General features: G+C 49.5%; 10 protein-coding genes across 10 annotated transcripts; 7 read left to right on the top strand and 3 right to left on the bottom strand.

The window, feature by feature from the left end:
* Positions 1–868: 868 nt before the first annotated feature.
* TERG_02747 (uncharacterized protein) lies at positions 869–2,585 on the top strand (the record flags this gene model as incomplete). The annotated part of the gene is made up of 3 exons (XM_003235643.1): positions 869–1,028; positions 1,084–1,648; positions 1,709–2,585. The coding sequence occupies 3 exons, from the start codon at positions 869–871 to the stop codon at positions 2,583–2,585; spliced, it is 1,602 nt and encodes a 533-aa protein (XP_003235691.1).
* Positions 2,586–3,216: 631 nt separating this feature from the next.
* TERG_02746 (uncharacterized protein) lies at positions 3,217–4,035 on the top strand (the record flags this gene model as incomplete). Its single annotated transcript, XM_003235642.2, has 1 exon — positions 3,217–4,035. The coding sequence occupies one exon, from the start codon at positions 3,217–3,219 to the stop codon at positions 4,033–4,035; it is 819 nt and encodes a 272-aa protein (XP_003235690.2).
* A 178-nt stretch (positions 4,036–4,213) lies between these two features.
* Positions 4,214–5,470, bottom strand: TERG_02745 (phosphoglycerate dehydrogenase; the record flags this gene model as incomplete). The annotated part of the gene is made up of 1 exon (XM_003235641.2): positions 4,214–5,470. One exon carries the CDS (start codon positions 5,468–5,470, stop codon positions 4,214–4,216), a length of 1,257 nt encoding a protein of 418 aa, XP_003235689.2.
* A 1,493-nt stretch (positions 5,471–6,963) lies between these two features.
* TERG_02744 (uncharacterized protein) lies at positions 6,964–8,579 on the bottom strand (the record flags this gene model as incomplete). The annotated part of the gene is made up of 3 exons (XM_003235640.1): positions 6,964–7,970; positions 8,025–8,083; positions 8,146–8,579. 3 exons carry the CDS (start codon positions 8,577–8,579, stop codon positions 6,964–6,966), a joined length of 1,500 nt encoding a protein of 499 aa, XP_003235688.1.
* Positions 8,580–8,778: 199 nt separating this feature from the next.
* TERG_11891 (uncharacterized protein) lies at positions 8,779–9,257 on the top strand (the record flags this gene model as incomplete). Its single annotated transcript, XM_047750933.1, has 1 exon — positions 8,779–9,257. Exon 1 carries the CDS (start codon positions 8,940–8,942, stop codon positions 9,255–9,257), a length of 318 nt encoding a protein of 105 aa, XP_047605730.1. The 5' UTR covers positions 8,779–8,939.
* A 22-nt stretch (positions 9,258–9,279) lies between these two features.
* On the top strand, positions 9,280–10,770 carry TERG_02743 (uncharacterized protein; the record flags this gene model as incomplete). The annotated part of the gene is made up of 1 exon (XM_003235639.1): positions 9,280–10,770. One exon carries the CDS (start codon positions 9,280–9,282, stop codon positions 10,768–10,770), a length of 1,491 nt encoding a protein of 496 aa, XP_003235687.1.
* A 182-nt stretch (positions 10,771–10,952) lies between these two features.
* TERG_02742 (uncharacterized protein) lies at positions 10,953–13,657 on the bottom strand (the record flags this gene model as incomplete). The annotated part of the gene is made up of 2 exons (XM_003235638.1): positions 10,953–11,694; positions 11,751–13,657. The coding sequence occupies 2 exons, from the start codon at positions 13,655–13,657 to the stop codon at positions 10,953–10,955; spliced, it is 2,649 nt and encodes an 882-aa protein (XP_003235686.1).
* Positions 13,658–14,620: 963 nt separating this feature from the next.
* Positions 14,621–15,540, top strand: TERG_02741 (uncharacterized protein; the record flags this gene model as incomplete). The annotated part of the gene is made up of 2 exons (XM_003235637.1): positions 14,621–14,668; positions 14,734–15,540. 2 exons carry the CDS (start codon positions 14,621–14,623, stop codon positions 15,538–15,540), a joined length of 855 nt encoding a protein of 284 aa, XP_003235685.1.
* Positions 15,541–16,583: 1,043 nt separating this feature from the next.
* Positions 16,584–17,706, top strand: TERG_02740 (lactoylglutathione lyase; the record flags this gene model as incomplete). Its single annotated transcript, XM_003235636.1, has 4 exons — positions 16,584–16,614; positions 16,666–16,701; positions 16,761–17,474; positions 17,540–17,706. 4 exons carry the CDS (start codon positions 16,584–16,586, stop codon positions 17,704–17,706), a joined length of 948 nt encoding a protein of 315 aa, XP_003235684.1.
* Positions 17,707–19,153: 1,447 nt separating this feature from the next.
* Positions 19,154–21,399, top strand: TERG_02739 (uncharacterized protein). Its single transcript, XM_003235635.2, has 2 exons — positions 19,154–20,223; positions 20,305–21,399. The coding sequence occupies exons 1-2, from the start codon at positions 19,802–19,804 to the stop codon at positions 21,065–21,067; spliced, it is 1,185 nt and encodes a 394-aa protein (XP_003235683.1). The 5' UTR covers positions 19,154–19,801; the 3' UTR covers positions 21,068–21,399.
* Positions 21,400–21,693: the final 294 nt, after the last annotated feature.

Genomic DNA, 21,693 nt, shown 5'->3' with positions numbered 1-21,693 from the left:
TAACAATTAACCAGTTAGTTAAAGCAACGCTCGGCTTTTCACATGCAAGAGCAATAACAGCACAAGCAATGCTTCCTACATGCTTATACTTACTCTGGACACTTCAGCATGAACTCGGAATAAGGGCCAGTCCTACGGAAGAACTCGAATACAGCTCTCACTGCTCTGTGCTGGGCTGCTTTAAGTATACTAGCAGTTTTTATTTTTTTCTCAGTCTCTTTGTCGAGAATCCTGGCCAAGCGAGAATTCTGGAACACGATCGATCAGCATTGCAAATACATAATTATCTGGACCTGGAGCTATTTATGTCAGTCAATTGATATGATAGGTTGATCAATTCCCCAGGTTAGTTAACTAACTAGTTAACGCTTCCATATTTGGAAACCTTTTGACTTCGATTTCACAGAGAGGCTAACTGGGTTATGTCGTATTCGTACTTTACATCAAACCGCAGAGCCGAAGCCGATGTGTTGCCCCTGTAAGTACGAAAGTACGGAGAAGGCTGTTTCGACTCCCGACAGGATTGTCCCTCGGTTTAGCGGCACCCCGGAGGGTTATTTGGCCGTTCTAGGCGCGACGTAGGATGCCGTCCCGTCTTGTGGCCTGGGGGGAGGTTTAATGATGACCACCCCCGCTCTTATATATTCTCCTTCAATCAAGAAGACGTCATTTTGACAATAACTACTCTTTGACGTTGGATATTAGTAGTTGCCGGACATTGTTCTCTCATTCCAGTGTCATTTCATCCATAAGCCTCAACTGATTAATTTGCCAGCCCGTCTAACTATTCGCAAGCAGGGCAATCAAGCCTCTTTTGCAGCCCTTGGATGATGGACTAAAGGGAACAACTCTGAAGAACATATTCAACATGATTGAAGGAATTGTGCAAAATATATCTATCGGTAGTGGAATTGTGTGGTCGTTCGCTGCTTTAATCGTTTTCTATCTTGGATATGACTTATATACGGACTACAAAGTCTCCAGGCTAGGAGCATTTGCTCCCCGGATTAAAACTTATATGCCACTGAGTAAGTCGGTGTCTCAGGGCAAATGCCATATTCCAATCTGCTGATTCCAAATTAGGCGCCGACTTTATTTTCAGGGGATTCAAAGCTGCGAAAAAGCACAAGGATCTCGGATTTTTCACGTCCATTTTTGAAACTACGCCTTCACAATGCGGCGGTAATATTTCGACAGCTGAGCTTAAAGTTCGTCCTTATGCGCGCAATATCTTCACTGCTGATCCAGAGAACATCAAGGCTGTTCTGACTAGTCAGTTCAGTGATTATGGAAAGGGATGGCGCTTCCATAGAGAGTGGAAAGATTTCCTGGGAGACAGCATTTTTGCGACTGATGGCGAGCTCTGGTCACGATCCAGGCACTTGATTCGGCCAATGTTTGCAAAGGAGAGATTTGTCGACACTGAGATCTTTGAAAAGCACATTGAAAAGCTGATCCCACGACTTGCGAAGAACGATAGCGGTGGAAGAATTGTCGATATTGGACCATTGTTTTTTAGATTTACTCTGGATGCTGCAACCGATTATCTTCTTGGAAAGAGTGTCGACAGCCTTGATGATCCTAAGACCGAATTTGCCGAATCTTTCCAATTCGTTCTACATAAGCAGTCAATACTCTTCAGAGCTGGGTACGTATAATCCACTACTAGTACTCCCGGATGGAATTATGGATATTAAGATCATCATAGGCCCCTTCGGAAATTCATTTCAGAACATGAATTCAAAGCTAATATCCGAAAGATGAACGATTTCATTCAACAGTTCATTGATCAAGTGCTAGCCCTGACTCCTGAAGAACTAGACAGCAAGCTGTCAAAGCAAGACACCTTCCTCCACGCACTTGCAAGGTTTACCCGCGACCCAGTTGTGCTCCGTGACCAACTTGTTGCAATTCTTCTTGCCGGTCGTGATACCACCGCAGCTACACTCGCCTTTGCCATGTTTGAGCTCTCTCGTCATCCTGAAACTGTTAAGAAAGCGCGAGCAGAGATTTTCGCAACATGTGGTACCAGCAAGCCAACCTATACCGATCTGAAAGCCATGAAGTATGTCAATGCTATTATCAACGAGACTATGCGTCTATACCCTGTCGTACCGTTTAATGTCCGCCATGCTGTTGTCGATACCACTCTCCCCCGTGGCGGCGGTCCTGATGGCAAGTCTCCCATTGGTGTCCCTGCTGATACCCGAATTCTGTACTCAACCATGGCCATGCAACGACGTCGTGACCTCTATGATCCACCACCATCATCCGTATCACCGCCAGATGAAAAGGCTAAGCCTTGGTATGATCCCCTTGAGTTCCACGCAGAACGATGGACTTCTGGTTGGCAACCCAAACCATGGCATTTTATCCCCTTCAACGGAGGTCCAAGGATATGTTTGGGCCAGCAATTTGCGACCATTGAAATGGGATATACAATAACCCGTATTCTGCAGCACTTTTCTGAGGTGACCGGCATCGGATGCCCTCCACCAGGAACTGATCCTGTTCTCAGAACCGACGTGACTCTCTCCCCAGGCGAAGAATTCAATTGTGTCTTCGGCCGCGAAGGATCTGTCTAAAGTACCCATGACCATTCCCTTCCAATGACGTCTATGCTCTCTGATATGTTCTTTTTTCCCCCTTCTTTTCTTATCTGTCCCTATACTCAACAATTTGATCACTTCTTCCATCAAGCTGGGTCGACATGGTGAAACAGCCCCTCACCAGTTACAACATGTATATACGAAAATGCCGGCCCAGATGAACCTACGGGATAAATGTTATTTCGTTTCTTTTACTCACTTCTATGCAACCTTTATGTTGGGTGGAGATGCGCCATAAAATGGAATAAAACATCTCACACTCGAAATCCTTCACAAACGGCACAGCCAACAAAAATAAAATTCTAGCCGTAAAAGGATGGCTGCGCACTGTGTGAGTGAAGGTAATTATTATGGAGCCTGGTGGCGTTGATGTGCACCAAATTCCCTGTAAAACCGATATTCGATCGCTGTATACCCAAGCGGCTTTGAGGATCCCCTGAAACCGACCTGCAGATACATGAAACTGCATAGCTATCTTAGACATGTGGTTCCCTTTTTGGTCGCTGAGCGTTTCCGACTCTGATAGGATTGGCTTCTTTGATTGCTGCCGTGCAATGGTTGAAAACAAAGAGTTAATCATATGTTCATACATATGTAACACGGCACAATGATTATAGAGATATTCACGCATATTGATGTCTCTTCTTTATTATACGACCTACCCACTGAGCATACGGGCTCGATAAGGGACTGTATTGGGCGTGCATTTCGAAAGAAGTCTATATATATACCGGTTGTAACTGCTCCTGAGGAGAGTGAAAGCCAACTTCCACCCAAAACACCTCTATTCATTCGCTCGAGTCACTTGTGCAACAGATATCCTGTTACTTTCAATATGACAATTATCATCTCCATTGGCAGGATTGCCTTGTTTACTCTCCTGGCCTTTGAGAGTGCCGTCCAGGCGAGCCCTATCCCCTACGACATCAGAGGAGACGTCATTATTTCCATCCCCAATGGCAGCCACACTCTCACCAGCAGATCAAACACCGATTCACTACCACCCGAGCTTACTGACACCAAAGCGAACGCGAGAGTGAGCGAGCTCAAGACGGTGCACAGAGTGCCGTCGCAAAGTCATCCTCCCAGGGGGCGGCGCACAAACATACCGAATCCCAATGGGCCGACATCTGAAGAGGCAGTCAACAGGACCAGGGACTATATCGAGGCTAAACCTGTCCGAGAACAAGGAAACCCAACTGCAGTGAAAGTCGGAAAGCCGCGTGGAAAACGTGAAGATAATGACGATAAATCAACATCTAGGCCGTCAACTCCACCCCCGACCCAGATGGCTGTTGATCATGTCAGTCCTATTCCCGGTGGCCCCTGGAAGCACCGGGAAGAGACCAAATCGAGGGAAACCATGAAACAGAGACTGAACACATTAACTATCGTACAGCCAGGACTTAACAGAGGCAATGTCTAAGCTGGTTTCTCAAGCTTGAATATGGGTTGACTGTACCAGATGAGGATAATGCATCAAAAGGTTTATACAGACTCGTGGATTAGTTATAGCCAGGATCTCTAACTAAATAAACACAAATGAATATGGGCTATCTGTCTTTGTAAGTGACCATTTGTTCTACTGTTTTGGCGAGTAAATATCAAAGAGAAACTACGCTGGCGCTTAACACTCCGCCCTCGTTCACAAGACCCTTTACCACGCATTCATCCACGGCTCTATCAACGCCCAGGATCATCAGTGCCTCGTCTGAGGAATCAATTTCCTTCTGCTGTTTTTTCCCCTTGGAGATCGGAGCAACACTCATGAAGTTGATATTAACCCCCCTTTTCCCTAAGATACTGCCAACAACTCCGATTTTTCCAGGAGAATCAAAGTTATGACATATCAAAAGCGTTCCTTCAGGGACAAAGGATGTTGCAAACCGGTCAATGCGTGATATCAGGGGTTGAGATTCAGAGCATGTCCCAGAAATGATATAGTCATGTTGATGGCTGGATCCCAAGTTATCCCCATTCACCTTTGCCGCCCGTGCGACTAAAGTTATGAGAGAGGAGTAAGAGTGGGATGGGGTATCCCTTGACCGCTGCTCGTTGACTATTATTCCTCGTTCTCGAGCAACCAGTTCAGCATTGACAATATTCACGTTCAGGTCTTTGCTGATAGGGGACATAAGCCCTTTGATAAGAGCAGCAAAGAGGGGTTTTGTATTGTTCATTTCTGAGACCTCGCCCTCATATATAAGATCAAAGGTATTCCGGTTCGAGAGGGGGCTTTTCGCTGACCCGTAATGCTGAGTGTAAATGCTTCCAATTTTCTCAACAAGGTGAACAAATGGCTGAAGCTTTTTGTATTCCTCCGGTAGTATAAGGGGTGCATTTACGGCACTTCGCGGTAGAGAGCCACCCAGGATCTGAAGCACTTGCTCGCACACGTCTATTGAGACGTTCTCCTGCGCTTCAACCGTAGAGGCTCCCAGGTGAGGAGTTGGAATTACCCGCGGATGGGCAATCAGTTGTGCTGAGGTCGAGCCAGACGTAGGGGGTTCTGTTGCAAACACGTCTAGCGCTGCTCCGGCGATGTGTCCGGTTTCAAGGGCATTCATAAGGGCTGGTTCGTCTATGGTCCCTCCTCTAGCCACATTCAAAATGCGTGAGCCTGGCTTCATCTGGGCCAATTCAACACTTGAAATCATGCCCTTTGTAGAGGCAATTAGCGGGGTATGAATAGTTAAGAAGTCAACAGTAGGGAGAAGCTCGGCGAGGGACGGCATCAAGGTGACCGAAGCAGATGCAGCGACTGCTGACGAGGCATAGGGGTCAACGGCATTGACGTTCATGCCCAACCCTTTGGCCAGGCGAGCCACGATCAAGCCGACTGTACAAGAGCATATTAGCATGTTTTTGCATTATTATCCCCTGCTTCGATGGTACTTTAGTTACCTTTTCCTAGTCCAATGATTCCCAAAGTTTTGCCCTGAACTTCCACGCCAACCAGCCGACTCCTTTCCCATTTATTGCTCTTCAGGCTCGAACATGCATCTGATATGTTCCTAGCCATACACATCAACAGCGCAATGGTATGCTCTGCTGCAGCAACATTATTGCCTGAGGGCGAGTTGACAACAACTATGCCTTGCTTGGTTGCGGCATCAACATCTTCAGGGGTAACATGTTAGCTAACTAACTAACCAGCTGTGCTCCAGAGTAACATAAATATGTTATCGGGAGGATGAGCTACTCACCAATATTGTCAACGCCTACGCCGGCTCTGGCAACAACCTTGAGCTTGGTTGCCGCTTGAAGGACGGATGCTGTCACTTTGGTAGCCGAGCGTACGAGGAGCGCTTCGTACTCCGGGATGATTTTCAGGAGCTCATCAGCCGTCAACCCCTGACGCTCATCGACGTCTAAGCTCGACTTTAGTAGAGCAAGGCCATCTGGAGATAGCTTCTCCGGCACGAGGACCTTAGGACGAGGTGGAAGACCGTTGGTTATAGGAGCTGTCATAATACTGACAGGGTAACTAGGTAGATAGCGTATATTCAGCTTTTCAACGCTTCAGGTGGTGGTTGGATAGCCAGATAGGAGACGATGAACATGATCAACAAGGGCCAAGGGTAACCCCCCCTCAGCAAGGAAATATACGTCTTTATATAGCAGCATTTGCAGGAGGACAAAGAGTCTGGCAGAGGAGAGCTGAATTCCACCTTCACGGCCGTCATACTTCACCAGAAGCCACCTTCGTGGCAAGCAAGGCTCTTGTCCCACCCGCTGAGGAAGAGCACTTTTCTGCGCTAGAGCCAATTAACTGTCGGCTATTTCGTCTGCAAGGCCAATAGCGAGCTGGCGTCGTTGGCGGATGAAGAAGAAACACTCCCGGAACATTCGTCATAGGGAAACAGATGCTCCTCGAGGGTCCCCAGAATATCGGGGTAGACATCCGCTCAGGGGCTCCGCCATAGTAAGCACTCAGTTAGCTTAGTAGTTGCTCAAGATAGATCTATATTCTGCGTTTCCAAGGTTGATGCAAAGCCTGGCAGACTGCAGGGGCCTGTATGAACAGTCTCCGCAAGCATGTAATATAGGCAATGTCACTGGCAGGAAGCCCCAGTTTGTGAAGGGGTTTTGTGTTTATGGCTGCGAAGATTCCGTATTGATATCAAACTAAGTGTTTATAGTTAGGTTGGTCACTCTCAAGGTTGATAGGCATGCGTGCATGGCAAAAATTTACGTGGGCTGCAGGCCAGAGTGCTGCAATTATCATCATCAAAGAGCCCGTTGGGTACCATTTACGGCGTAGTTATAATAATATCCATCATAGCACATCATAGCGTTGTCGTTTATATATAGTTACGTAAAGAGTTAAGGGAGGCGGGAAGGTGAAGAAGACCTAGTACTCCATGGACTCTTCAAACAACTTCCGCAGCTGTTCCCGCTCCTGTTCGAGTTCCTTGCTAAGGTTTGGAGCAAGGTTGAGTACTCTCTGCTGTGGAATCGTGCCCTCGATCAGCATGTCCAGATGCGAGTTGTCGAATCCCAGCGCCTTCAGACCCCTCGGCTGATCACCCAGACCAATCAGGAACTCTGCAATAGCTTCACTCAGGACCTCTCCGGCACTCTCCCTCTTGACATTAGAGATGTCGACACCAAAGATCTCAGCGGCCGCCAGGTGACGGTCTGGGTTGCTGGCCGCAGTGAAGCGGAAGACAGCTGGGGCAGTGACGGCGACAGAAACGCCATGGGGGATGATGTCGTGCTCTACCTCGTACCCCTTGTGCTTGTACCCGGGGTTCTGGCCTGATACAGGGTAACTCATACCGTGGCACAGGTGGACACCGGCGTTACCAAAGCCTACACCCGCAAGTGTTGCGGCGAGTAGCATCTGGCTCTGGGCTTCGTGGTCCTCGGGGTCCTTGACTGCTCGAGGGAGGTATTTGACTGTGCTGCGGAGTGATTGGAGGGAAAAGATGTCAGAGATAGGGTTGGCTCCCTGGTAGGCTGGTCGGTTGATAGGGTTGGTTGGGCGAGGCGTTCGCTCGTTGTACGGGATTGCCGTCCAGGACTCGAGGGAGTGACAGAGCACGTCGAGGCCGGAGGAAGCGTGCACTGCTGGCGGCATAGTCCGAGTGTTGAGGGGGTCGCAGATGCCGAGGGTTGGCTTCATGTTGCGATGTGCTACTCCGGTTTTGGCCTTTTTGTCGGTCAGGTCAAAGATGGCCGTTCCGGTGGTTTCTGCTCCAGTTCCCGCAGTGGTAGGGATGGCGATGAGCGGCTTCAGGGGTTTGGCAATAGGCAGACCCTTGCCCAGCGGAGCATTGACAAAGTCCAGGAAGTCAGCCTCTGAGTAGACGCAGTAGAGGTTCATCAGCTTGCAGGTGTCAATGACCGATCCTCCGCCTAGTGCACGTTAGCCACGGGATGTCTACCGCTTATTTTGATCGGATATCTCACCAACAGCAAGGAATGCATCCGGGTTATACGGTTTGGCAAAGGCAATGGCATCTTTGATCCTGTGGACTGTCAGTTGATATGTCTAGTTATAGATAGACACGGCAGATGGGAGGAAGCTCACGAATAATCCTTGGGCTCAACCCGGACTTGATCGTAGACCGTGAACTCGATGCCCTCCCTGCTGAGGCCCTCGACGGCCTGTTTCATAGCATTCAGCTTGGCCACGTTCTTGTCCGTGACGACGCAGACTCGCTTCGCACCCAGGTTTTTGCAGTCCATGCCGACCTCCTTCGTGGCTCCGGGGCCAAACCGGATGCTGGAGGCGGCCATCTCGAATGCGTACTCCTTCTGCTGCGAGGCATCGACGGGCGAGGCGAAGTTCCGGACATGTCTCGCTACCGCAGAGATCTGGCTGGGCTGCTGCTGCTGATGGTGGTGGTGGGACGGGTTCGAGTGGCATGGACAGCTCGGCGGATGGGTGTACTGGACAGTCCGGAGCAGGTTGAACGCCCTGGTGGCCGCCGAGGGGGCGACTCTGACTGCCGGGAGGACCATCCTGGCTGCAATCGTTCAGTACGGACGTCTTGACAGGTCGGCCGGTGAGGGCGAAAGAGTCTGGATGTTTTGGCTGTTGCGTTGCGGCGTCGTGGAGGCCGAGCTGGAAGCGCCGGGGCGGAGAGCCGAGGTTCTTTTTTTTTTTTTTAGTTAACGGTTATTGCGACGTCGAGGATAATCGTCTCGACGATACTTAGTTGCAACAGGCGGGACAACAGCAGACAGACGGGTGTATCGTGGCCAGCCTCGAGGACCAGACAGGCCAGGGCTGCATAGTTAGCCGGCTGCCGCAGCCAGCTAGTGAGCTAAACGAGGCTGTTGACGGGCGAGTGAGCCGGGATAGTCAGTCACGGCGGCAGCATGGGAGATGGCAATTTGATAGCCGGCGGTGCAGCAGAGACACCGGTCAGGACAGACATTGACGGCCAGCAGTCGAGAGCGAAGACGCTGGAGATCATGTTCATGCATGCCGCTGGGGCGTACAAAGCTGCCACGGCCAGTGAGAGTACTTATCAAGGCTGGCCGGAGGTACTTCCAGCCGCATACAAGAACGCATACAAAGCGAAGTACCCCCTATCAGGTGATATTATACGAGCCCCGTTGCCTGCCCAAAGATCGCGGACAGGCATCAGATTGAACGGCCTCAACTTCGTCTCAAACAGCATGCGCAGGAGCTGACGTCTCGAGCGCCAGGTGAACCATGAAGGCCTTTTTCGCCCGGAGCAGACACTCCCTGGTGCCCCAGCAGCAGCAGCAAGGATCTCCGCAGGACTCTCACGAGCAAAGTCCGCCCACTTATCCCCCCCAGACCTCAGAAGCGTACCTTGCTCCCCCTCCCCCATACTCCGAGACGGTTGGGACACCTTCGAACAGGCCAGGGGCAGCGGTGGTAGAAACCATTAACACAGATACCTCAGCATCAGGCAGCCAGACAGCAGCAAGACTCGCGAGCAACAACCGCAGACCGCTGGGAGACGACGAGGCGGCCCTGCATCTGGCCGTCAAGAACAACCATGTTAGCGTCGTGAGGGCATTGATCAAGGCCGGCGTGGATGTCAGCTGTGCAGACTCAAGTGGCTGGACGCCGCTGCAAAAGGCCGTGTCCCACCAACAGGAGAAGGCTGTCGAGGCTGTCAACGCCCTACTGATTGCCGGCGCAGATGTACTTGCCGCCAACAACGAAGGCATGACTGCCCTCGGAGTCGCAGCGTCCAAAAACCTGCAGGGAATATCGGACATCCTGCTCAAGGCCGGCGCTGAAATCAACCCGTCAGACCCCAAGACGGTTTCCTGGTCGCCCTACCTCCTAGCTGCATGGAGCGGTCATCTCGAGCTGATGAAGTTCTATCTGAACTGGGGCGCGGACGCTCATGCTGTCAACGACGGGGGCTGGAATGCCCTGCACATCGCTGTCAGACAGAACCATTACCCCGTCATTCGCTTTGTGCTTTCTACCAAGAAGCCTCTCAGCGTCAAGTCGGTCATCTATGATAAGCGGACTGCGCTGCATATTGCGGCAAAGTACAATAATCTCGAGATTGCTCGGTTTCTAATCAACTCTGGTACCCCAATCCATGCAAGAAGCGAGGCTGGATACACGGCTCTGCACGCCGCCACAAATGAAGGGCATGATGAGATAGCCCTGCTTCTCATCGAGAGCGGGTCAGACGTCAATGCCAAAGGAGACGATAGCTGGGCTCCCCTCGCCTTGGCTGTGTATCACGACAAGGAGTCCACTGTCCGGCTGCTCGTCGAAAAGGGGAAAGCTAATATCGAGATAAAGAACTCAAGCGGCTGGACCTCCTTGTTGCTGGCCGCTAGATGGGGCTATGTTGGTATTGTCAAGTACCTGATCGGGTGTGGAGCAAATCCAAATATTGTTTCGGTCCGGACCCGGACGGCTTTGCATATGGCTGCACTTCACCAGCATGGGGAGATAGCCAGGATGCTGGTCGGGTTGGATATAGATGTGAATGCAGCAGACGAGGATGGCTGGATGCCATTGCATATGGCTGCCAGGAACGGCGCAGAGAATATTGTCAGACTCCTGCTGGAGAGCGGTGCGGATCCCCATGCCGAGTTCAAGCCTGGCGGAGTCAGCTCGTCCCCTCTGCAGCTCGCCGCCGAAGAAGGCCACGAAAAGGTGGTTGAGATGATTCTCCAGGCTCGGAAGAGAGTGCAGAAGAAGTAGTCTTATGTTCATTTGCTTTTATTTTACATGTCGGCGGTTTTATACAATCACTACGAAGAGCGTGGAGTTGGAAGAAATTATATGAACTACGAAAGTCCTGATACATTATGAATTTGGTCAGTGACAGGATAGCAATAATAATAATAATATATATACGTATATAACCTGGATACAAGTCCAGGCTAAACCATCTTCTTCTCCACGTTATACCCAGACACTTCAAGCTCGACCCTGTATGTTTGCGGATAAGTAACGCCCAGCTCTAGCCTCTCGTGGGGCCATAGAGTCACATAGTTGTCTTCCCAAAACACAGGCGTAACCTCGTCACCAGTCGCCTTGTCCAGAAGACTCAGCCGTATGAAGAAAGCCGGGTGATTGGATTTATTCTGCAGAGAGACTCTGATTTTTGTTCGACCCTGGATGTTAACGCCCACCCGGACATCTGCCTTGCGTAGCTTGCCCAATGGCGTTAGGTCAGCATACTCAGTAACTGGAGTATGGTACCAGGTAGAATTGCCCCAGTCAAGCACGTCTTCTTTCCGAGGAAGCCAGTAAACGTTTCGGCTTAAAACTTTGGCTGCGTCGTCTTTCAGAATCAGGCGGAGGAAAGAAACGTCCCTGTTCTTGCCTAAGCCAGAAACTTTGGAAAGTTTCTGAGACCTAAGTGGTGTAGTGTCTGCCTTCATAATACTGTGGCTCAAGGACTTACCGTCGATATTAATTAGATCTACGGTAACACTGCGGGCACCGCTTTGGGAATTAGAGTGATTAATCAGGTAGACAACCTGCTCCCGGAAGTCAAATATGGCATGTTCAATGCGTGCTCCAGTTTTGGCTCCAAAGTAGCTAGCCAGGGGTTTCAGGAAATAGTCGAACAGAGCCCAGTGTAGATTTGGCCAGGCTGCGTTCAACATCCAGTATATTCTACCGTGCATTAGCGGACTGCCATTTTATAGGTTGAAAGAGGTGGGTATACTTACAAGCCAGATGTGGGATTGCTATGACTTTTGTATGCGGCGTACGCCTCGTACTGACTACGAGTTGCCTCATAGTCCATTAGCTGAGCTTTCAAGGAATAATCATCCAAGCTCTTTGGCTTGCCATATCGAGCGTAAAGCGCCTTGTTGTATATTGAGCGGTTACGGAATTGAGACACACCGGCAGACATATGATAGAGAACCTTGTTTGGCTGGGTCCATAGATCTTTCATGTCTTCCTCGGACAGAAACTTTTTCAAGCTACGAATCTCAGGGGTACCTACACCAGGCCCGAGTTCGGAACCAAACCCACCAGCCCCTGCAGCACCGAGTTTGTCACCAAACCAATATGACGGCGGCACCCAGTCATATGGACCGTCCATCTTCATGCCAGAGGGACCGAGAAGCTTGGGGAAACCTCGCTTTGCCGCTGAAGAGATTATTGCAGCATTCCAGTCCATACGCTTGAGAGCGTCAACATATATATTAGTAGCCTGATCATTTGGCCAGTAATCAGATCCAACTAGGAAAGCAAGCATGCTAGGATGGGTTTGCATCATCGCGGCCTCATGTAACATGCTGGAATTGGCGATCGGGTAATCCACATCTGTCCAAAATTGCCCGAATCCTTCCGTGTTGTATTTCCACCCCTCCCAGTGATCGCAGCATTCCCAGCCGCTTATGATCATGAGCCCCATCTTATCTGCGATGTCGTAAAGCTCAGGGTGTTCTTGTTTGCCTTCAAGACGAACAGTGTTCATACCCATGTCTAGGATATATTGGAATATGATTGTGATCCTTTCAACGGTGAATCGTAAAAAGATATCAGACGAATATCCTGCACCCATGACGAAGAAAGGCTTGCCATTAACTTTGAATTCTACGGTATCTTGGTCGTTTACTCTAGACTCGATATGCCTGATACCGAATTTGCGTCTCTTGGGCCCATCGGACTTTCTTTTGCCGATAAAGGCGGATATCTGGGCGGTGTATAGAGGTTGATCACCCCACGAAGCGGGCCACCATAGACTAGGGTTCTGAATGGTGGTATTTAATTTTATGGTTTGCTGCTCGCCCGGCTTGAGGGTAAAAGGAGCGGAGAGTGATTGCCTCTGATTTTGAACTTCCTCAACGAAACCCCTGATGCTCCCTCTGATGGTCTCTTCGCCGATATTGTGGACATCAGTTTTGATCGTCAGACTTGCGCCAGCCTCTTCAACTCCAGGAACAAAATCAGTGGCCACGCGTGGGCTGGAGAGTCTTATAGGGCCACTTTGGGAGAGTTCGACATCACGCCAAACGCCGGTGCCATTGTCTGGTGGATATGGATTCCAGTCAACGAAGCCCAAAGCCAAGTCACGAAGATAGTTGGTTGGATAGGCTTTAATCAATAGACAGTTCCCACCCTTGAGTACAAATTTGGTAACATCGTATTGATGACCTGCATAAGAACCAGTCTGGACATCCTTCGAGGCAACTCGGTGGCCGTTTAGGTATATATCACCCTTGGAAGATATACCATGCGTGTGTAAGGTGAAATGTTGTCCGCTTCCAGGCTGTAACGTGAACTCTTCCCTATACAGCCAAGCAACATCACGAAAGTCGGCGTCAGGTAGAGACTTGAAGTTGTCAGAAAAAAAGAGGTGCGTCTCGTTGTAAACACCGTGTTCAAGTAGACCGGCCATCACGGTACCCCGCGAGCCCATTCGGTACCATGAAGAGACGTCAGCGCCAGTAAGTGAGAGACTAAAGATGCCGCTTGAGACATGGCGCTCAGACTGTAGATACCACCCCGGGATAACTTCATGCTGGCCAGCGGCGGAGACGAGGGAACGTAAAGGTGAAAGCGCCGAGACCCCTGGAGTCAGCAAAAGCGCTGAAATGGCAGCAAGCTGGAATACAAACCACATCTCTGATCACAGTAATCCCATACAGGAGAACAGTAACAGAAGCGATATTCGAGAATGTCTCTTCGACTGGCGGTCAACCCGGATATTTCTTGGTAGACAGGTCAGGTCACACAAATCTTCGACTACCACAACAAACATATCATGCAGACCTTTGGTACTCAAGGATGTCACTTTAGCCTGTTGGCTGTGAGCAGAGTAACATGAACAAGGGCAGGGTAATATGCTTGTCAACTTTGCCAGATACCAGGAGATGCCACCCTCTATCGCAACGTCTCCTGCTGTAGGGTCTCCCACGACAGCTAGGCAGCAGGATATGAGGGTGCCAGCTACCGGGCCTATTACCTGGAACAACTTGTTAGTACAGTTTAATACCGTCGCTCTAGATCTTCTGTTGGCGTGCAGACTCGAAGTCTAGGGAACTGGGGTGTTAGCAGCTCTTTCTTGTTATTAGTTAGTTGGACTCAAAATCCAGGCATTGCACTGCTTTATACAAGCAGAGAAAGGCCAAATACGCAGTTAGCCAGGTGAGTTCGGGCGAATTCATCTCATTCTCTGTCTCATAGCATCTTCTATTCTTCTTCATCTTCTCTCCTGTCTTTTCAGTCCTGGATATCCTCATATTCTTTTCCTCGTCCGTTTCCTCGTCAGTGCGAATAAAGTAGCGTCACGTGGGGGCTAATGGATCAACTTTATACCGAATTCGAAGTAAGTCACGTGAAGCCGCTCTCGGACGCGAGCTGGAACCTTATCTCAGGCCCGGAGGCAACCTCTAGTAAAAAAAAAAAAACCTATAGATTAAAAATACAATCATATCAAATAGAGGGCGATAACATAGTATTCTTTACTATAGCCCCAAATCCAAATGTGCAATAGCAGTACAGATTGTCCGTCAGTGTCAGGCCATTTCTGATACAGTTGGAGCTCCCGGAGCGGTACAGTCGACACTTGGGATAGAAGGCCGAAATGGCGCCGGAAGGAGGCAAGCATGGTGGGCGGCCGCAGAAGAAGCTTGTATGATGACATCTCCCCAGACACATGCTGTTCGGGCTAGGGTATAACTAACTGGAGTAATATAGAAAGGACTTCAGCGGCTGCGGTGGTGGTGCGAGGTGTGCCAGAAACAGACGCGCGATGAGAACGGCTTCAAACAACATACGCTCAGTGAGAGTCACGTCCGGGCGATGCAGATAGTCGCGGAGAATCCAAAAAAGTTCATCGAAGGTTACAGCAAAGAGTTTCAACATGACTTCCTACAGTTACTTCGAACGTCACATGGCGAAAAGCCGATCCACCTGAACCGTTTCTATCAGGAGTACATTTCGGACAAGACGCATGTACACCTTAACAGCACTAAATGGTCGAGCCTGACGGAATTTTCCAAATACCTTGCAAGGGAAGGAATATGTCGAGTAGAAGAGAAGGAGGATGGGATATTCGTGCAGTGGATTGACAACAGCCCCGAAGCTATTCGTCGACGAGACCTAGTGCAGCGAGCAAACCGCCTAGAGGAACAGCAGGCATCAGAGGAGAAGGAAATACTACAGCAGGTCGAAAGAGCCCGGCAGAACACGGCCGTTTCTACTGAACCCGAGAAACCCGCAGAACTCGCCAAGGAGAAGTGGACAGACTTTAGCCTTAATTTGAAATCGTCCAGCAACTCGCCCAAGCCAACAACATCGACAGGCCAAGGGAAGAACAATGAACAGCAGGATCCTTCATCAAAGTCCGTTGATAAGCCTGTTAAGAAGCCCAACGTCTTTGGTATGAAGCGAAAACAACCGTCCGGAATTAAGCCTGCTTCGGAACCGCCTAAGAAAATGACTGAGATAGAAAGGATCATGAAGGAAGACATGGAACGGAAAAAACGACGACTCGTTAAGTGAACTATGGACAATAAAGATTGTCCGTACTCCTTCATCCTACCCTGTTAACCCCGCGTATTGAACGCCAGAGACCGAATCTATCTACAATTTTACAGGCTGCCATTTCGCAGCATCACTAGCCCTCAACTTGTTCTACATCACAATGGGGCTTTCACCGTCAACTACCAGTTGGTATACCAGTATCAATCCTGGTAGTTATTATCTCTCAGGACTATCAATTTGGTAGCCTGGCTAGTGAACTCAAGCAGGCCAAATCTTCCACGAACCATGAAGTCAGAAGGTGCAATAACAAGACCATACATTTTACCGCGCCCATGGTCAGCTCGTTCATGTTGTCTTTCCGTTCCTTTAAACTCCCATTGGCTTATGCTGATATGTTAATTCTCGGAGGCAACCGACAACAATTGCACCAACTTAACAATCTCCGGGTATCACGAGCCATTCCTGGTTCTTGGCGCCTGAGAAACGATCATGAGAATGGCACACGTCCTGTTTGATGAAATATCCATCAGGCTGTTTGTGGCTGGCTCTACGCTGGCTGCGTACGTTGAGACACATGTACGAATAAATATAGCACAGCGTGTATTAAAGAACCGCTATCAGACCTAAATGACTATTACACTTACGCAAACAACAAATTATCTCTTCTGTCTTGCTTTCAATCTTCATCTTCAACTGTGTCTATAGCTAATGGTTATATGGGGGCTTCATCTAATAGCTACACCTTGATCTAGGTCTTCGAGCTTGCCTGGGCCAAACTTCGGGCGAAAAAGCGGAGCCCCTCACCAATGTTGCATCATAGATTTATAATCACTTTCTCGCTTCAACTTGAACTCCACCAGCCGAATATCTTATACCACTGATAGTTTATTACCTCTTTACCTCTCTGCAGCTTCTTCTTTAGCGCCCTCGACAAAGACTTAAGGCAGCTCGCTCCTGAAGGTTGGCTAACTGCTTGCTATCTCCTTCTGCCCTTGGCCAGCTAATTCTAATGATGACCAACAGGATCACTCCAGCACCACCGGATAGAAGCAATAGTCAAGATGACAGACCCATCGAAGTATAAGTTTCATCGTAGGTGACGACGTCTTTGACCGGTTCTGTAAAGCTGCTTACTGTCTGCAGATACGATGCTTCGGGTGAAAGACCCGAAAAGATCTCGTAAGTCTACTAATTGTTTACAAGAAACACCAGTGACAATAACTAATGAGATTTACTAGTCGAATTCTACAGTTTCCTTGGTCTCACCCAAATCAACCGACTCAATTTTGAGGATGCCAGATTCTCGCTCTATTTTCTCGCATACGATAGCCCCAAGGCACTGAACACCGGCAAGCACTGGACTGATAGGAACGGAGTCCTCGAACTGACTCACAACTACGGCACAGAGAATGATGATAACTTCTCTGTTGTGAACGGCAACACGGAACCGTATCGCGGGTTCGGTCACATTGCTGTCTCGGTGGAGAATATCGAGCTAGCATGCAAGAGACTTGAGGACGCCGGGTATCCGTTCCAAAAGAAACTAACTGACGGCCGGATGAAGCATATCGCGTTTGTCAAAGACCCCGATGGGTACTGGGTTGAACTTATCCGCCGCGGGGATGTAGATGAAGCCGTGGCCGAGTCGGACCCCCAGTCGTACCGTTTGAACCATACCATGCTGCGAGTCAAGGATAAGGACGCCTCCCTTAAGTTCTATCAGGAGGTCATGGGTATGACGCTGCTAAGGACATCTGAGGCTCCTGAGGCGGGGTTTAATCTGTATTTCTTGGGGTATCCCGCGTCGAACCCGCCGATGGAGAAGGAGGCTCGTAACCCGATTGCCAACTGGGAGGGACTACTTGAGTTGACGTGGAACTATGGCACGGAGAAACAGGAGGGCAAGGTGTACCATGACGGTAATAGCGAGCCCCAAGGATTCGGCCACATCTGTACGTCCCCTTTTCAATCCCCACACGCTGACTGACTATGGTTTTGTGGAGTCTAACATGAACAGGTATGGTGATGGACAACCTCGATGCCGCGTGTGCCCGGTTCGAAGAGCTGGGGGTGACGTGGAAGAAGCGTCTCACAGATGGGAGGATGCACAATATCGCCTTTCTGCTAGATCCGGATGGCTACTGGGTTGAAATTGTCCAAAACGAGGCATTGAAGGGACAGTAAACCTGTCGTGCTTCTTCATACAGCCACATCATCTACATATTCCTGTAACTGTGTATCCGTACTTGCTCTGTAATATGTGGGGTTGTGGTACGTGGTTGGTATGTGATACTTTGTATAATAGTATGTACCCCACGGAGATAAGGTGACAATTATTGGCTGTCTGGTACCAGCAGCCTGGTCGCCAGATCTATACCAGCACTGCACGCTATGGCACATGCATTACTCACTAGTTACGGCGGACTAAATGGACCATCGGGTCAAAATTCATTTTCATAACCAACTTACACAAAAACACGCAGAGAAGTAGTTTTCTAAGTCTATAATTAAGAAATAAAGAGATGTTATTAGATAAGAGTATAGAATTTATTACTAAATAGAGCTCCCTATATTTTACCTTACTTACCTAAGTATCTTTTTTCTTATAAGGACACACTCTTCCTTCTTCTTTGGCCCACGGCCTAGCTTCTCCCTAAGCTTTCCCGCTATATCTACTCCCCCCCCAAGTCTACTCCTTTCTAAGCCTATTTATTCTCTCGGTATCTTCTCTAGGCCTCTCTTACTAGAGACTTCTCTTACTTAAGTCTTGCGAGTTTAGCGAGAAGGCTTAGATGGGTAGGCTTAAGAGAGAGTATCTAGGCTAGGGAGCTAACTTAGGGAGAGAAGCTAGGCTACGGGCTAAAGAAGGAAGAGTATGCCCTTAAGAAAAAGGGTACTTACGTAAGGTATTTAAATATATATCTATATAAGAAGGTCCTATTTAAAATACCTCTATTATTATTGGCTATATGGAATTATCTCTTACGAGGCAAAAACGAATTTTGACTCGATGGTCCACTTAGTCCACCGTACTAGTGTGCGGAGAAGTAGTACAACATAAAGTAAACAATATAAGTCTCGGTATTCTATCCCTCCTTTAGAAAAGGCCAGCGCAAAACGCGGAGGAGTAAATAATATCATATCTCAGGAACGGCTACACCATGTTAACGCCCAATATTTGTAAGTTTACCTTTTTACCCCCCTGTAGTAAGCTCCGTGCTAAGTATGTGTGTAAGTGTGCACAAGCTGCATGGTTAGTCAGGTCGTAAGGCATAAGCCAAGCGTACATCGAAACAGTCAGCCTTCCGCTCGAAGCATTGTCAATATGAGATGCCCGCCCGCCTTGTCTAAACTAGCCTCCCGCCTATCAAGGTATCACGTCTAGCTCTTTTACCCCCTATGTCTCTGTCTATATCTTCTTGTGTTATCGTCGCCAGTGCTCGTCTTCATCTTATCTTATCCATCTGCGTCTATTTATATCCATCACGTGCCCTGTTTCCCTTCCCGTGTCGGCCCGATCCGCTCCGTATGACTAATATCACGTGATAAACCTTCTTTTTTATGCTATTTTGCTTATCTTATTTGATTTTATTTTTCGCGCGCTTTTGGCGACAAAATCAATAAAAAAAGAAACGAAGCAGCCGCAAAAGAAAAAACAAAACCGGGGACAAAGAGCAGAGACGAACACTGTCAAGTAAGACGAAGAACGAGATCTCCGGCTAGTTGGTTTGTGGTAGGTCTCTTTTTGCTCGGCTCCGGTGACCGTACAGAGAGTTGCCTGACTGCTCCGTTACCCCATAATTATTAACTTGCTCCATTGGATGTATCATGTCCTGTTCGTACCTCCGATGTATAGATGCGTTTTGCCGCCACACGAGACGCTGTCTGCCCTACACGTGTCTGCCTTCCCTTTTCTCGATGGGCCGCCGCTGGCGCGAAGTTCGCTGCAGGCTGGTTAGCGCAGCGAGCGAGGGAGACAAGGCACATGGATGGCGGATGGAGGATCTATGATCGTGGACACAGCAGCCGGGGAACGCAGAGATGCTTATATAGCACCTCGTCCGTCTCGAGCTGACACGAGATGGCTCTCCCTAGCTGTCCCAAGTTGCTGTCTCTCCGCCTGCGTCTCTGCCTCTGCTGCTGCTGGTGCTGCCCTTGCACGTCCTCTGCTTTTTTTACTCCTGATGGGGCGTTCGACAGCGCGCTCCCCCTTATACAACTGCCCAGCTCACTGCTGTAGTTGTTTCTCGTGCTGCTCCTGCTGCTATCTCCCTGACCCATGGCTGAAACTGCCTGCCAGAAGCCCGCCGGCCCTCCCTCGTCGCCGATTCTCTGCACGCCCGCAGACTTCGTCCCCGTCTGGGCCAGAAGTCACGTGAAATACGCCCAGAACCTGCTCGAGCTGAGCGACGAACCGGTCGAGTACGACGACGACGAGGACTACAACGACAACTGCTTCTTCTTCCCCGAGGACTGCGTCTACAATCCGCCCCCAGACCTGGCCAGCAACCCGGATGCCTCTGTGGCCGACGAGACAGACTCGGACTCGGACAGCCTGCTCCTCCAAGACGACCTTAACGGCGCCGACGACACGGACGACGCCATGGCTCCCGCACTGCCGGAGATCAAGATGCTCGACACAACGGCCCTCAGCGACCTACTTTCCGACAATCTCTCGCCGCCAGAGATAACTTCTATATTGTACGTCGTTTTTGCGTTTGATCTCGCTTTGATTGCTTCGATGGTAGTCCACTTTCAGGTCGCTAATATCACACCTCGTAGTATATTTGCTTCGAACGGTGCAGTCTTTGCGCATGCTTCTCCCCTCCCCCAGCGCAGAATACGGAACCTGTGCGCTACGTACGGAGCTGCGTACAAGTCGTACGCTGTCAAGGCTCCCAATGGCAACCTCACCGGTGTCAGCGCCTCCATTCACCCCTCCGCCTTTTCCAGCACTCCATCCATCCCACTGGGTAACGTGGGCTCCATCATGTTCGAGATGCAAGATATGGTGGCTGTGGTCACCAAGATAGCAGACAAGGTCCTTCTTGCCGTCGTTGGGCCTACTCGCATCGTTGAAGAGCAGCCTGCTTCTCGGACGACACAGCAAGGAGGAGATCTTACTGGCAGAGCGAGAATGATTGCAGGCTCAGCAGCCAGCGACTCGGAACGAACTGTCAAGGCCGCAGGAGATTCATCCTTCTCCACCCTTACCGCTCTTGAGAACCCCAAAGCCGAACACGTATCTTCGAAACTCGCCTCTTCGGCCCCAAATCCTGCCTCATCTCTCTCCAGCCTAACCTCACCCACACCCCCCTCCGACGAGCAGATCGAACAGGCTGAGATAAGGCAGGATGAAGACATCATTCACCAGGCGCTGCGGGCCCAGTGGGCTATCGATCGTAGTCACGACCTCGATCGGTTGGCGGGGCTCAATTTGGCTTCCAGCCCGCATATCCTACTCGCCCTCGAATCAAAGTCAGCCGCGCTGGGCAAATTTTTGGGCAACAAATTAGCAGACCTAGAGAGTCCCGAAGACTTTTGATCTATCACTATTTTTCTTCATACCCCTTTTATCATACATGGCATTCTCACAGCGGTTGCTCTTATGTTTTTCCTGCCTGTTTATTGTATGTGTGCACACTTACCATCAGCCATCATTGTATTCTACCTTATCCCTAGGGCTCCATTGAAAATTAATACTAATCTCCCCCACTCTCCCTCCTTTCTGGTGGGTGTACATATACATTTCCCATTTCCAGCTTGAGCTGTCAGCATTCGATATATTAATAAATAATGCATTAGATGACTCAGGTCATGAGGCTAACGGGTGACTTCAAAATGCTAGGCCAAAAAGCACACCAAATGTAAAGCAAAAAAAAAGAAAAAGCAAAAGAAAGAAAGATCGAGAGGAAAAAAATCCGATAGGTTGGATCACAGATAACAAGTCAAGACTGACTGCATGACTGTAAGATTTTTGCCTATTTTTTCTCCTCCGTGGGGACGGAAACAACTCCTTCTTCCTGTCCGGTTGGCTTCAGTGTGGTGCCCTCGGTGCCAGTTGTTGTAGCTGTCGTTGGCAGTGGCTCAGTAGCTGGGGCAGTCTCTCCAGCCGGAACTGGGGCAGAACTGGGGCAGTCTCAGTCGTGGCTTCTCACCACTGGCGGCGTC

This window comes from Trichophyton rubrum, assembly GCF_000151425.1.
Source record: "Trichophyton rubrum CBS 118892 genomic scaffold supercont2.3, whole genome shotgun sequence".
NCBI lineage: Eukaryota > Fungi > Ascomycota > Eurotiomycetes > Onygenales > Arthrodermataceae > Trichophyton > Trichophyton rubrum.
This window is presented reverse-complemented; position numbering and strand designations above follow the sequence as displayed.